Genomic DNA, 10,725 nt, shown 5'->3' with positions numbered 1-10,725 from the left:
CTGGGATGATCCACGGTCCTTTTAATGTCCAGCATGAACCTGAATTCTGCAGCTTGTTCACTTTGAAATTATTAATATTTATGGAAAGAGCCTGGACATTTATTTTCTATCTCATGGAAAAACACAGTTTTGCCTAGTAATTAGCATCCCTTCCTTCTGAAAATCTCCAGACAGTAATGAAAATCCAACCTTACACATATTTATTCAGAATTATGTTACATGATCACTGCAGATGGTGACAGCAGTCACAAAATTAAAAGACGCCTGCTCCTTGGGAGAAAGGCGATGGCAAATCTAGACAACATCTTAAAAAGTAGAGACATCACCTTACCAACAAAGGTCCGTATAGTTAAAGCCATGGTTTTCCCAGTAGTGATGTATGGAAGTGAGAGCTGGACCATAAAGAAGGCTGATCGCCGAAGAATTGATGCTTTTGAATTATGGTGCTGGAGGAGACTCTTGAGAGTCCCATGGACTGCAAGAAGATCAAACGCATCCATTCTTAAGGAAATCAGACCTGAGTGCTCACTGGAAGGACAGATCGTGAAGTTGAGGCTCCAATACTTTGGCCACCTCATGAGAAGAGAAGACTCCCTGGAAAAGACCCTGATGTTGGGAAAGATGGAGGGCACAAGGAGAAGGGGACGACAGAGGATGAGATGGTTGGATAGTGTTCTCGAAGCTACAAACATGAGCCTGACCAAACTGCGGGAGGCTTTTGAAGACAGGAGTGCCTGGCGTGCTCTGGTCCATGGGGTCACGAAGAGTCGGACACGACTAAACGACTAAACAACAACATATTACATGTTCTTCATCAGGGCTTATTTCCAAATGAGGCCTGGAGTGGAAGCCTCTGACCTTCATTTAAGTGGTATTGCTTAGTATCTCTGCTTATGTATCTGCCTTCTCTATCAGCACACATACTGCTAATTCTATAGTAGAATAAGGTTTGTGGGTGCCTGGTCACAGGTTTTGAATAATGCATTAAGGCTGGGGAGAATAACTGGTGGTCTTTGGTCTAATTTCATTTAGATGGCAAAGGGTAAAGAATGGGGGAGGACACAAAAGGGAGTAGGTTTCACAAAGAGCCCTGTGTAGCTGCCATTCAATAGCTTTTAGTCATTGGAGAAGTGAATTGTAATAGATGATTGTCCAGCAAATTCATACATTTGAAAACGGTAAACTTGGTTTAAATAAATATGAAAACGGCACTAAGCTAGTACCAGAACACTCAGCGTGGGCTGCTTTTTGTCTAGCAACCTTCGTTCCTCTCAGAATGGAAGGACTGCTCCAGAAGTCACTAAAGATCACTAATTAAGAAGAAAAGCGGAACAAAGGCACATTTTAACAGCCCGCATAAATTCCACGAGTGCATGCGGTTTTTTGTTTTGTTACGAATAGCTAAGATCTTGCGCTATTAAAGAATACAGCTCATCCTAACTAGTGATTTCGTCAGCCTTTCAGTGTCTTTTAGCTATTTAAAAGCGTGAGCCACCCACTGTCTCATCCTAACCTACCTACCAGGTTATTGTCAGGGTTAAATGGGGGGGGGGACCGTGTGTGCCACCCTGAACTCTCTTGGATAATAATAATAATAAAATTAGGACATGTAGAATAAATAAAATAATAAAATCAATAATAATAAAATCAATAATAATAAAATAAAATCAATAATAATAAATAATAAAATAATAATAATAAAATAAATAGAACGTGTAGAAATGCATGCAATAAAAAAGTATATAGCGTCCCCCGGTGTTTTGCTCCTATCGGCGGGTTGGCGAACTAGCTATGTGGCCTTCCCAAGGCTGCTGGACAAAAGCCCTATGGCTAGGGGTGCTGGGAATGAGAGTCCAAGGGGGGCAGGAAGCCACACAGGCGATGCCCATCCCCCCCCTACCCGTCCATCCTGGTCTGCCTGGAGCTCGACCTCCTTCCCTCTCCCCGCTGCTCAACTCCCTTCCACCCTCCTTGCGCGGGAGGCTTTCGCGAACTGAAGAGCTTTGGCGCGCCTCGGCTGCCTTATGCACGCAAACTATGACGTCGGCCGCCGCGGCTTCCGGGCTTCCCCCGGGCCCCACGTGTTTGTCACGCCGAGGGCCGGGCTGCCCCGTCGCTCTGCCCATGGCGGCTGGCGCTGCTTCTCCGTCTGCTCCTCCGGTGCTCCTGGGCCTGCGCGATGCGGCTGTGCCGCCGACGGGCTCCTGCCAGGGCGGCCTCCTTCAGCTCCACGGGGCGGCGAGCAAAGTGGGCGGCTCTGCGGTGAGGAGGCGGCGGCGGGCTGCGTGGCAGGGACTGGGCGTAGGGCCCTATTCTGAGCCTCCTCGGTGCCTTTGGCGGCGGCGGGGGGGGGGGAGAAACCGCCTCCCCCCACCTCTTTCTATCCTCTCCTTTAAAAAAAAGTCCCAAAAATCGTCCTTTCACCGCGGTTCTCAGTCCGAGTTTATGCGGGTTTACTCGGAAGTAAAGCCCAGTGTGAGTCCAGGAACCCGCAGGTAGGGTAGCTGTGGCAAAAAAACGGAATCACTGCTAAAAAAAGGCTCGGAGGCGGCACGGAAGTGTCTGCTGCAAAGCCGTTCAGTGGCTTTGCAACCAGCTGTGAACGACGTTGCTTGGGCTTTAAACCGCAGCATAGCTGTCAACTTTTCCCTTTTCTTGCGAGGAATCCTATTCGGAATAAGGGAATTTCCCTTTAAAAAAGGGAAACGTTGGCAGCTATGAACCGCAGTCCGAAAGTCAGATTTCTGAATGGAAGGGCCCTATATAGCTTATGCTCTACGTACCCTAAATATGGTCCCACTTTCAGTCCCGGCATCTCTGACGCTGAGTCTGCCTGGAAAGTAACCCCTGTGTTCCTGGGCAGGCTCTGCAAAGCAGCTTTCTGTGTTTCACTTCCTTGAATAGAGTAATGGGATAAGAACCCAAAGGTGGGTTGTGCCAAAGAGGCCTTCTGACTCCTACTCCCCCACAAATCCTCCAAGCAGAGCATGAAAGCAATGGCCCTTTTCTCCTGTTGTTCCCTTGCTAACTGCTATTCATACCTGAGCACAAAAGCACTCTCCCCTCCAGTAGATTCCAGCATTTGTTTTTCAGAAGCATTGTTACCTCTTAAGTGTAGAGGCAGAGCATAGCCATCACAAGAAGTACCCATCAATAGCCCCTTCCTCCATGAATTTGTCTAATCCTCTTTTAAAGTCATCCAACTTGGTGGCCATCGCTGCCTCCTGTAGGAGCAAGTTCTATAGTTTGAACTCTCTGCTGTGTGAAGAAGTGCATACAGTGGTACCTTGGGTTACATACGCTTCAGGTTACAGACTCCACTAACCAGAAATATTACCTTGGGTTAAGAACTTTGCTTCAGGATGAGAACAGAAATCGTGCAGTGGCGGCGCAGCGGGAGGCCCCATTAGCTAAAGTGGTGCTTCAGGTTAAGAACAGTTTCAGGTTAAGAACAGACCTCCAGAACGAATTAAGTTCTTAACCTGAGGTACCACTGTACTTTTATCTGTCCTGAATCTTCCAACATCCAGCTTCATTGGATGTCTGTAAGTTCTAGTGTTATTAGGGAGAAAAACTTTTCTCTATCCACTTTCTCTATGCCAAGTATAATTTTATAAACTTGTATCATGTCACCTCTTAGTTGCCTTTGCTCTAAACTGAAAAGCTCCAGACTCTGCATCCTTTTTCATAAGAGTGTTTGCACCCCCTTGAGCATTTTGGTTAAAGACTCCGTAGAATGACTGGTAGCCCTTGGTAGATGTTTCATTCCTCATGGATCCGTCTAATCTCCCTTTGAAAGCCATCTAAACCGGTGGCCACTGCCACCTGATGAACTGGTTTGCATGCTACAATAGGACACAGTTCATATTAGACCGTTTGAAATCCTGATTTAATCTTAGGCCATGATTTAATCATAAATGTGCCTCCTCACTGCTACACAAGTTGTTGCCTTCCCGCCGGCAAACACCACCCGTATGGTACCCATGCAGCTCAGGCAAACCACGGTGCAACTTGTCATGTTTTCTGAACCTAAACCATGGTTGGTTTGTTAAACCATAACGGGTTAGCCAGAAATAAAACTGAAAACAAAACTTCACTCTGAAGTGAAGCATAAGCTTCAGGTTACATGTCACGTCATAATGGTGATCCAAGTGGCTTGTTTTGAGACAAACTGTGGCTTATGATGATATCTGAAAAAGACATATGTGGCATAATTGTTGAACCACCACCATACTCATTTTTATTAATGGGTTGTTGTGATGAGTAGAACAAGGGAGTGCTGCAGATCAGAGAGTAGTTTTTTAAGGGACAAGTGCTGCAATGCCAGTGCCAAATCTGAGCCACTTTGGGGAGGGTCTTTTTGCTGAAAACACAATTTAAAAATAACCTACTTCTTTTCCTTTTTACCCTAGGACTGTGTCCCTTCAGTCACTCTGGTTCATCCTGCCTGTGAGGTTTGCAAGGCTGGCTTGGCACACATTGTTCAGATCTATTGCCCCCTTGAAGGCTCACCGTTCCACCGCATCATTAACGTGTTTGCTTGCACAATGAAAAGCTGCTGGGGCAACTCCAAAAGGTGTGTGGCAGTTTATTTGCCTTTGCTCTGTGATTGTGGCAGTGCTGAAAGTGGCTCTTGGATGCTGGAGTCATATACTTAAGTAAAAAAATAAATACTTTATAGCATGTTTGAAGCTCTCTCAGCAATCCTTCCAGCCTTGCAAGGTAAGTCAGTTCTATCCCTTATTGCAGATTAGTGAGAGTGGCATCTGCCCATGGGTAGAGTTCATGCCTTGTATCATGAAAGTCCCTGTTTCAATCCCTGGCATCTCCAGGTAGGAAAGTAAATGACTCTTTTCTGAAATGCTGGATTGCCAGCGCCAGTCAGTGTAAACAATACTGAGAAAGATAGTCTGACCCTAGTATAAGGTAAGGTAGCTTTTTGTGTTTCCAAAACCACCTAGTGATGAGAAGGGAATCAAACCACGGACTGCCTGATTTATATTTTAGCCCCCTACACTATGCTAGTAGTAATACTATGAAACTTGAAAACTTTGACCCACCAACATGACTTCTGTTTCTTTTGTCCTGCTTGGCTTGCTGCGCATCTAAAGCTGGAAGGTGCTGCGGTCCCAGTATCTGCAAGTGCAAGGAAAAGAAATGCAAGACTGCAAATGGAAGCAGGTATTGTGCACCATCAGGGACATTTTCTTTAGGTCAGGGGTAGTCAACCTTTTTATACCTACCGGCCACTAGCGCATCTTTCCTGATGGTAAACTTTCCTTACTGCCCACCAGCGCTCAATGGAAGGAGGATTCAGCTTGTGCCGTAGAGCCCCCTACCGCCCGCCTAGAATCCTGAAATGCCCACTAGTGGGAGGTAGGGACCAGGTTGACAACCCCTGCTTTAGGTAATAATAGCATGTGGCCAAAGGTAACTGACATTTGGCCTTGTAGTACCTGAGACTTTTAGCATCTCTTCCCTCTTACAAACAGCAGCTCCACAATGTTGCCTGCTGCTCCTAAACAGGCATGGATGATTTCCCTCTCACGCCCCTTGGCATCATGGTATGTGTGGGAGGGGAGGAGGTTTAAACCTTCCTGGTCAGCATGCCAGCATGAGGATGAGAATACATGCTCTGCATATGTTGATCTGTAGAGATCAAGGGGACTCTCTGTGCATGTGTTCAGGGAGAGTGTGCTGTTTAATCCTGCTTATATATTTGTAGCAAAAACTGCTACGAGTTTTGCTGTACCTTAAAACGAACAAGTTTCATATAGCCCAGTTTGTAAATATATTATAGCCTATTATTGAATCGGCTTAGAAGAATTCGACAAGTGGCCCGAATAGAGAAATTGACAAACAAAATATGACTAAAAGACAGAGACTTATTTACAACTCATGTTGTAGTTTTATGGATTACATGGAGAAGAAAAACAACCCTGAACTCTCATAATCATCCAAACCTTTTGGGTTGCTCTTGGTTAAATAATATTCTACGCTTTAGACTACTGACGGTGTATTTTTACACTGCATTTTCACTGTATACCTCAATATATTTTGTTAAGGGAGGGGGGCATTTTCAAAAAAATCAATAAGGCTATCCTTAAAAAGCGTAATGAGTTTCTGAAGACATCACTTTTTGAGGACTGGAGCCCACCACTGGCACCCATGAAAAAGTGAGTCTTTAAGGTGCAACAAAGCTTTTTGTTGTTGTTTTTCTGCAGCAGACTCATGCAGCATCTACCCCTCTGAAAATTCTTGCTTTATTTTTGTGGGGCTGTACTACTTATAAAATGTCAAATGTCAGCTTCTTTCCAGGACCTTTGATTTGAAACCTGTCTAAGGTTGTGTCCTTGTATTCACAGAAGCAAGAATGTCTGCTTGCAGCCAAGGACTGGTGTGAGGAAGCAGATGACTGGGGAGAAGGCAATGAAGTGGCTGCTTCTGAATACACTACAGGCTACAGCCGTGACTTGCTTGCAGTGTCGGACTCTCTGCTCAGAGAAGGAGATTGTGCCGCACAGTTTCAGGGTCTCAGCCTGGAAGCACCCCCCAGTGCCTCCCACCCTTTACACTCCCATAATCCACCTGGGGAAGAGCAAATCATGCCCAGCTGTGTCCCTGAGTTCCAACCTTACTACATCAGTGTTGTGGAAGAAGGCGACTTCCTCTGCTATGAAGATACAGGCCATGCCCAAAGACTCTTGAAGGAGTATCAGCAGAGGGAGGGTCTTGATTTGGAACAATTGATGCTGGAAAGGTGAGCCATGGAGTTGGGGCTAGTGTGCAAGTGTTACAGCAGGAAACCGCTAGAAATCTCTGGTTTGGGGAGCTGCCAGCACCGGAAAGCCCATTTCAGATTCCCTTTCTCTGCCGCAGCGGTATCTTGCATGACTCTTACCCAACAAGTATCGGAGCTCCAAGGACAGTAAAACCAAAAAGGATGTGTGCCAGGGGCAGACTAGTCCCTTGACACATTTCCAGACGTCCATGGTCAGTGGCAGTATGCAAGGGGTTATGTGTGAGCAGAGTGCTGCTGCTGCACTCATGTCCTGCCTGTGCACTTTCTACGGACACACAGTTGGCCACTGTGAGAACAGGATGCTAGACTAGATGGACCCCCTTTGACCTGATCCAGGTGCATTGGTCATATTCTTGATTCTGAATTTTATAGCAAATATACAAAGAATAATGTGTTGATTGTGAAGGAATTTACCAACAAAATCCATCTAAATGTGGCTGGTTTTCTTCTGATTTAATAGTGCCTGGCACCACAGAAATGTGGATTTAAAGCAGTTATCTGTAGATTTAGCATCTATCAGATGCTTTGTTGCTCCTCTGCAGTTTCTCCATGCACACACACCCCCCAAACAGCCACCGTGACTACTAGATAAGTCCATGTCTTCCATCTCTTATTCCTTTTGTAACACTAAACATTGTGTTGCAGGACTGAAATTCTATCAGTTTTTAGTCGCAATTCTGTTTTGTGTTACCAAGAGTGCATTTCAGATGTTGTCAAGGGCCTTTAGATAACTCTCTTTCTACCTACTTGTAACAGAAATGGTCATTGGATAGAATTTTATTTTTATCTTCATTGAAAATGTGTCTTGTACTACACTTCAGCCACTGAGAGTCTCCGCTGATAATGGAACAGCCTTTCCCAGCCTGGTGCTCTCCAGATGTTTTGGACTGCAATTCCCATCAGCTCCAGCCATCACAGATGTATGATGTTGGGGCTGATTGGAGTTGTAGTCCAAAACTTCTGGAGGGCAACAGGTTGGGAAATGCTGTTTTACTGCCCCTGCTGGCCAGTGCTCATATTTTGAAAAAAGGCAACCCAGTGGTCAGTATTAGATAGCTTCTAAATACCGTATTTTTTGCTCTATAAGACTCACTTTTTCCCTCCTAAAAAGTAAGGGGAAATGTATGTGCGTCTTATGGGGCGAATGCAGGCTGCGCAGCTATCCCAGAAGCCAAAACAGGAAGAGGGATCGCTGCGCAGCAATCCCTCTTGCTGCTCTGGCTTCTGAGATTCAGAATTTTTTTTTCTTTTTTTACTCCTCCAAAAACTAGGTGTGAAAAATACGGTACATTATTACACAGCCCAATCCCAGAACAATATCCCATCCACTAGTATGGGTAAACCTTTAGTACAGTGGTACCTCAGGTTACATACGCTTCAGGTTACATACGCTTCAGGTTACACACTCCGCTAACCCCGAAATAGTGCTTCAGGTTAAGAACTTTGCTTCAGGATAAGAACAGAAATCACACAGCAGCGGCACGGCAGCAGCAGGAGGCCCCATTAGCTAAAGTGGTGCTTCAGGTTAAGAACAGTTTCAGGTTAAGAACAGACCTCCGGAACGAATTAAGTACTTAACCTGAGATACCACTGTATTTTGTTCAGTATAATGGTTGGTTTGTGCTGGATGGATGCATGGAAATTAAAGTTGGATGTGACATTTTGGGCAAGGGCCTCCGTGGTGGTCTGCTTTGCAGGTGGGAGCTGCCAGGGTTCAAAACCCAACATCTCCTAGTAAGGCTGAGAAAGTTTCCACACCTGAAACCCTGAGAGCCACTGCCAATTTAGACAGTACTGAGCTTGATGCATCAAGCCATCTTCCTGTATTCCTGTGTCTGGTTGCTGACATGACTGCTCAACTAATACCCACTTGATTTATTCAAAACAAAAAAATTCCTTCCAGTAGCACCTTAAAGACCAACTAAGTTAGTTCTTGGTATGAGCTTTCGTGTGCATGCACACTTCTTCAGATACACAGGAGAACCAAGAACTAACTTAGTTGGTCTTTAAGGTGCTACTGGAAGGAATTTTTTTGTTTTGACTATGGCAGACCAACACGGCTACCTATCTGTAACTTGATTTATTCATTTTCTGTTAAGTAGAAAAGATTCCACACTTTGTGCTGTCCTTCTGGTAATTTCACAGTTACTGTAGTATTTGCAATTTCTCCCCCCACCCCCAACGCTTAGCTACGCATCCGATGGTGAGAAGTATGAGAAAAGTGAAGCCGAAAAGAGACACCAGGTGTTCCTTAAGTTTATGAAAAAGATCTCTCTCTGCCCGGAACAGATCTTAAGGTAGGCTGACATTTCCATTTCTCTGCGTTGGAGAATAGGTCTTTTGCAGGAATGAAATTAGCCTGTCTTTATAGACACTTTCTACTCTCCTCTTTTAACCATTAGGTATTCCTGGGGTGGCCAGCCTTTATTTATCACCTGCCCTTCAACAGACATTGGGTCAGCAGCCCCACCTTGCAATATCTGCAAAAGCAAGAGAATCTTTGAATTTCAGCTGATGCCCACCTTGGTCAGCATGCTCAAGACAAGAGTTGACGGTATGAAGCCCTTTCATTAAAGAATTCAGTTTGCAGTTATTCCCTTGGACATCTGGTTAGTGGAGAAGAGGATGCTGGGCTAGATTAGCCCCCTTTGGTCTGATCCAGCTTCAGGGTTCCTCCAATGTTCCTTTTCTTCATCTCCCGTTCATTTTATGAACTTGCGCACGGCGTATCTTAGATTATTTTTAAATACTTTGAAATGGATGTTTGCAGAAACAAAAAGAACATCTAAGAAACACTTTTCTTGAGGAAAACCGGTTCAATTGTGAGAAAACAACAGAGGTATCCAAAGGAGAGATTCATTTCTGTGCTTTAAATGAAGTTTCAGAAACATCTCCATAGGAACAAAGGAAGCTGTCTTCTACCGAGTCGGGCTGTTGGTCCAGCTTGCTTTGTATTGTATTGTCTACACCAGGGTGGCCCAACTTTTCGTACCAAGTGGGCTGCAAGAACCTATGGGCTGTACACTGCCTTGTTGCACGCTTGGGGCAGCTGCTCCCCTAAATCAATAAAAAGACATAGCAAACTGAGATTCTGCCCCCACCAACAAAAGGCCTGGCAACGCCCATGGTTGCACGTGGGACAGGGGAGCCAAAATTTGATTCCCTCCCCAAGGAGGCTTTGGGAAGGAAGCGTGTGGCTCTGGCAGGGTCCTAGAGCCCTGCCACCTTTTTCTCCAAAGCTGGGAAAGCGTTAACTAGGCTTTGGGAAGGAGGATGGAGGACTCTTAAGACCCTGTCAGACCTCCCACACCTCCTTTCCAAAGCCTAGAGCCTCACTTACTCAACTTTGGGGAGGCAGTGTGAGGGCTGGGAGAGGGGCTCATGTGTTGCCGAGGGCCGCCCTAAAAGGCCTTGAGGGCCACATGTTGAGCCACCCTGGTCTACACTGACGTGCATCAACTCTCAGGGGTTTCTGGCAGGGATGTTTTCCAAGCCCTACCTGGAACCGCTTGGGAATGAACCAGGGACCTTCCATATGCAAAGCAGATGCTCTGTCACTGAGCTACAACCTTTCCCCATGTATGGGTGAGTATAATAATATTAAAGCTTTTCTTTCCCCCTCACCAGATGTGTCAGTGGAATTTGGAACAGCATTGGTGTATACTTGTGAGAAGAGCTGCTGGCCGGCCAATCAACCAACAGCCTTGGAAGAATTTATTTTTGTACAAGAAGATCCAGATCAGAAATTATTTAAATAGATTTTATTTAATTCCTTGTAGCTGTGGTTTTTTATAAAATAAAATAAATGCAGTAACAACTTGGTCGAGATGTCAGCTTTCTGTTTAGTCAGTCTATGATCAGTGAATTGATGAGTAGCGTGCCCAGAACTATAACTCATGCACAGACAGAGGTTTGTACTCCTC

At 45.3% G+C, this 10,725-nt stretch overlaps 1 protein-coding gene across 2 annotated transcripts; it reads left to right on the top strand.

Annotated features, from left to right (window-relative positions):
- The first annotated feature begins 2,022 nt into the window (after positions 1-2,022).
- PDCD2L (programmed cell death 2 like) lies at positions 2,023-10,623 on the top strand. 2 transcript variants are annotated; one of them, XM_028739363.2, is made up of 7 exons: positions 2,023-2,262; positions 4,413-4,576; positions 5,112-5,181; positions 6,366-6,760; positions 8,992-9,099; positions 9,205-9,356; positions 10,430-10,623. In XM_028739363.2, the coding sequence occupies exons 1-7, from the start codon at positions 2,038-2,040 to the stop codon at positions 10,558-10,560; spliced, it is 1,245 nt and encodes a 414-aa protein (XP_028595196.2). In that variant the 5' UTR covers positions 2,023-2,037; the 3' UTR covers positions 10,561-10,623. The 2 variants fall into 2 exon arrangements, with proteins under 2 accessions (XP_028595196.2, XP_028595197.2); XM_028739364.2 differs by lacking the exon at positions 9,205-9,356.
- The last annotated feature ends 102 nt before the right edge of the window (positions 10,624-10,725 follow it).

Source organism: Podarcis muralis, chromosome 7, assembly GCF_964188315.1.
Source record: "Podarcis muralis chromosome 7, rPodMur119.hap1.1, whole genome shotgun sequence".
NCBI lineage: Eukaryota > Metazoa > Chordata > Lepidosauria > Squamata > Lacertidae > Podarcis > Podarcis muralis.
The sequence above is the reverse complement of the archived record's forward strand: the minus strand, read 5'-3'. Positions and strand labels throughout refer to the sequence as shown.

Bases quoted from the DNA above. Each gene is read 5' to 3' on its own strand.
- PDCD2L (XM_028739363.2), top strand. From the start codon at position 2,038: ATGACGTCGGCCGCCGCGGCTTCCGGGCTTCCCCCGGGCCCCACGTGT. The intron at 5,182-6,365 runs GTATTGTGCACC...TTGTATTCACAG, and splicing joins AAGACTGCAAATGGAAGCAG to AAGCAAGAATGTCTGCTTGC. The intron at 6,761-8,991 runs GTGAGCCATGGA...CCCAACGCTTAG, and splicing joins GAACAATTGATGCTGGAAAG to CTACGCATCCGATGGTGAGA.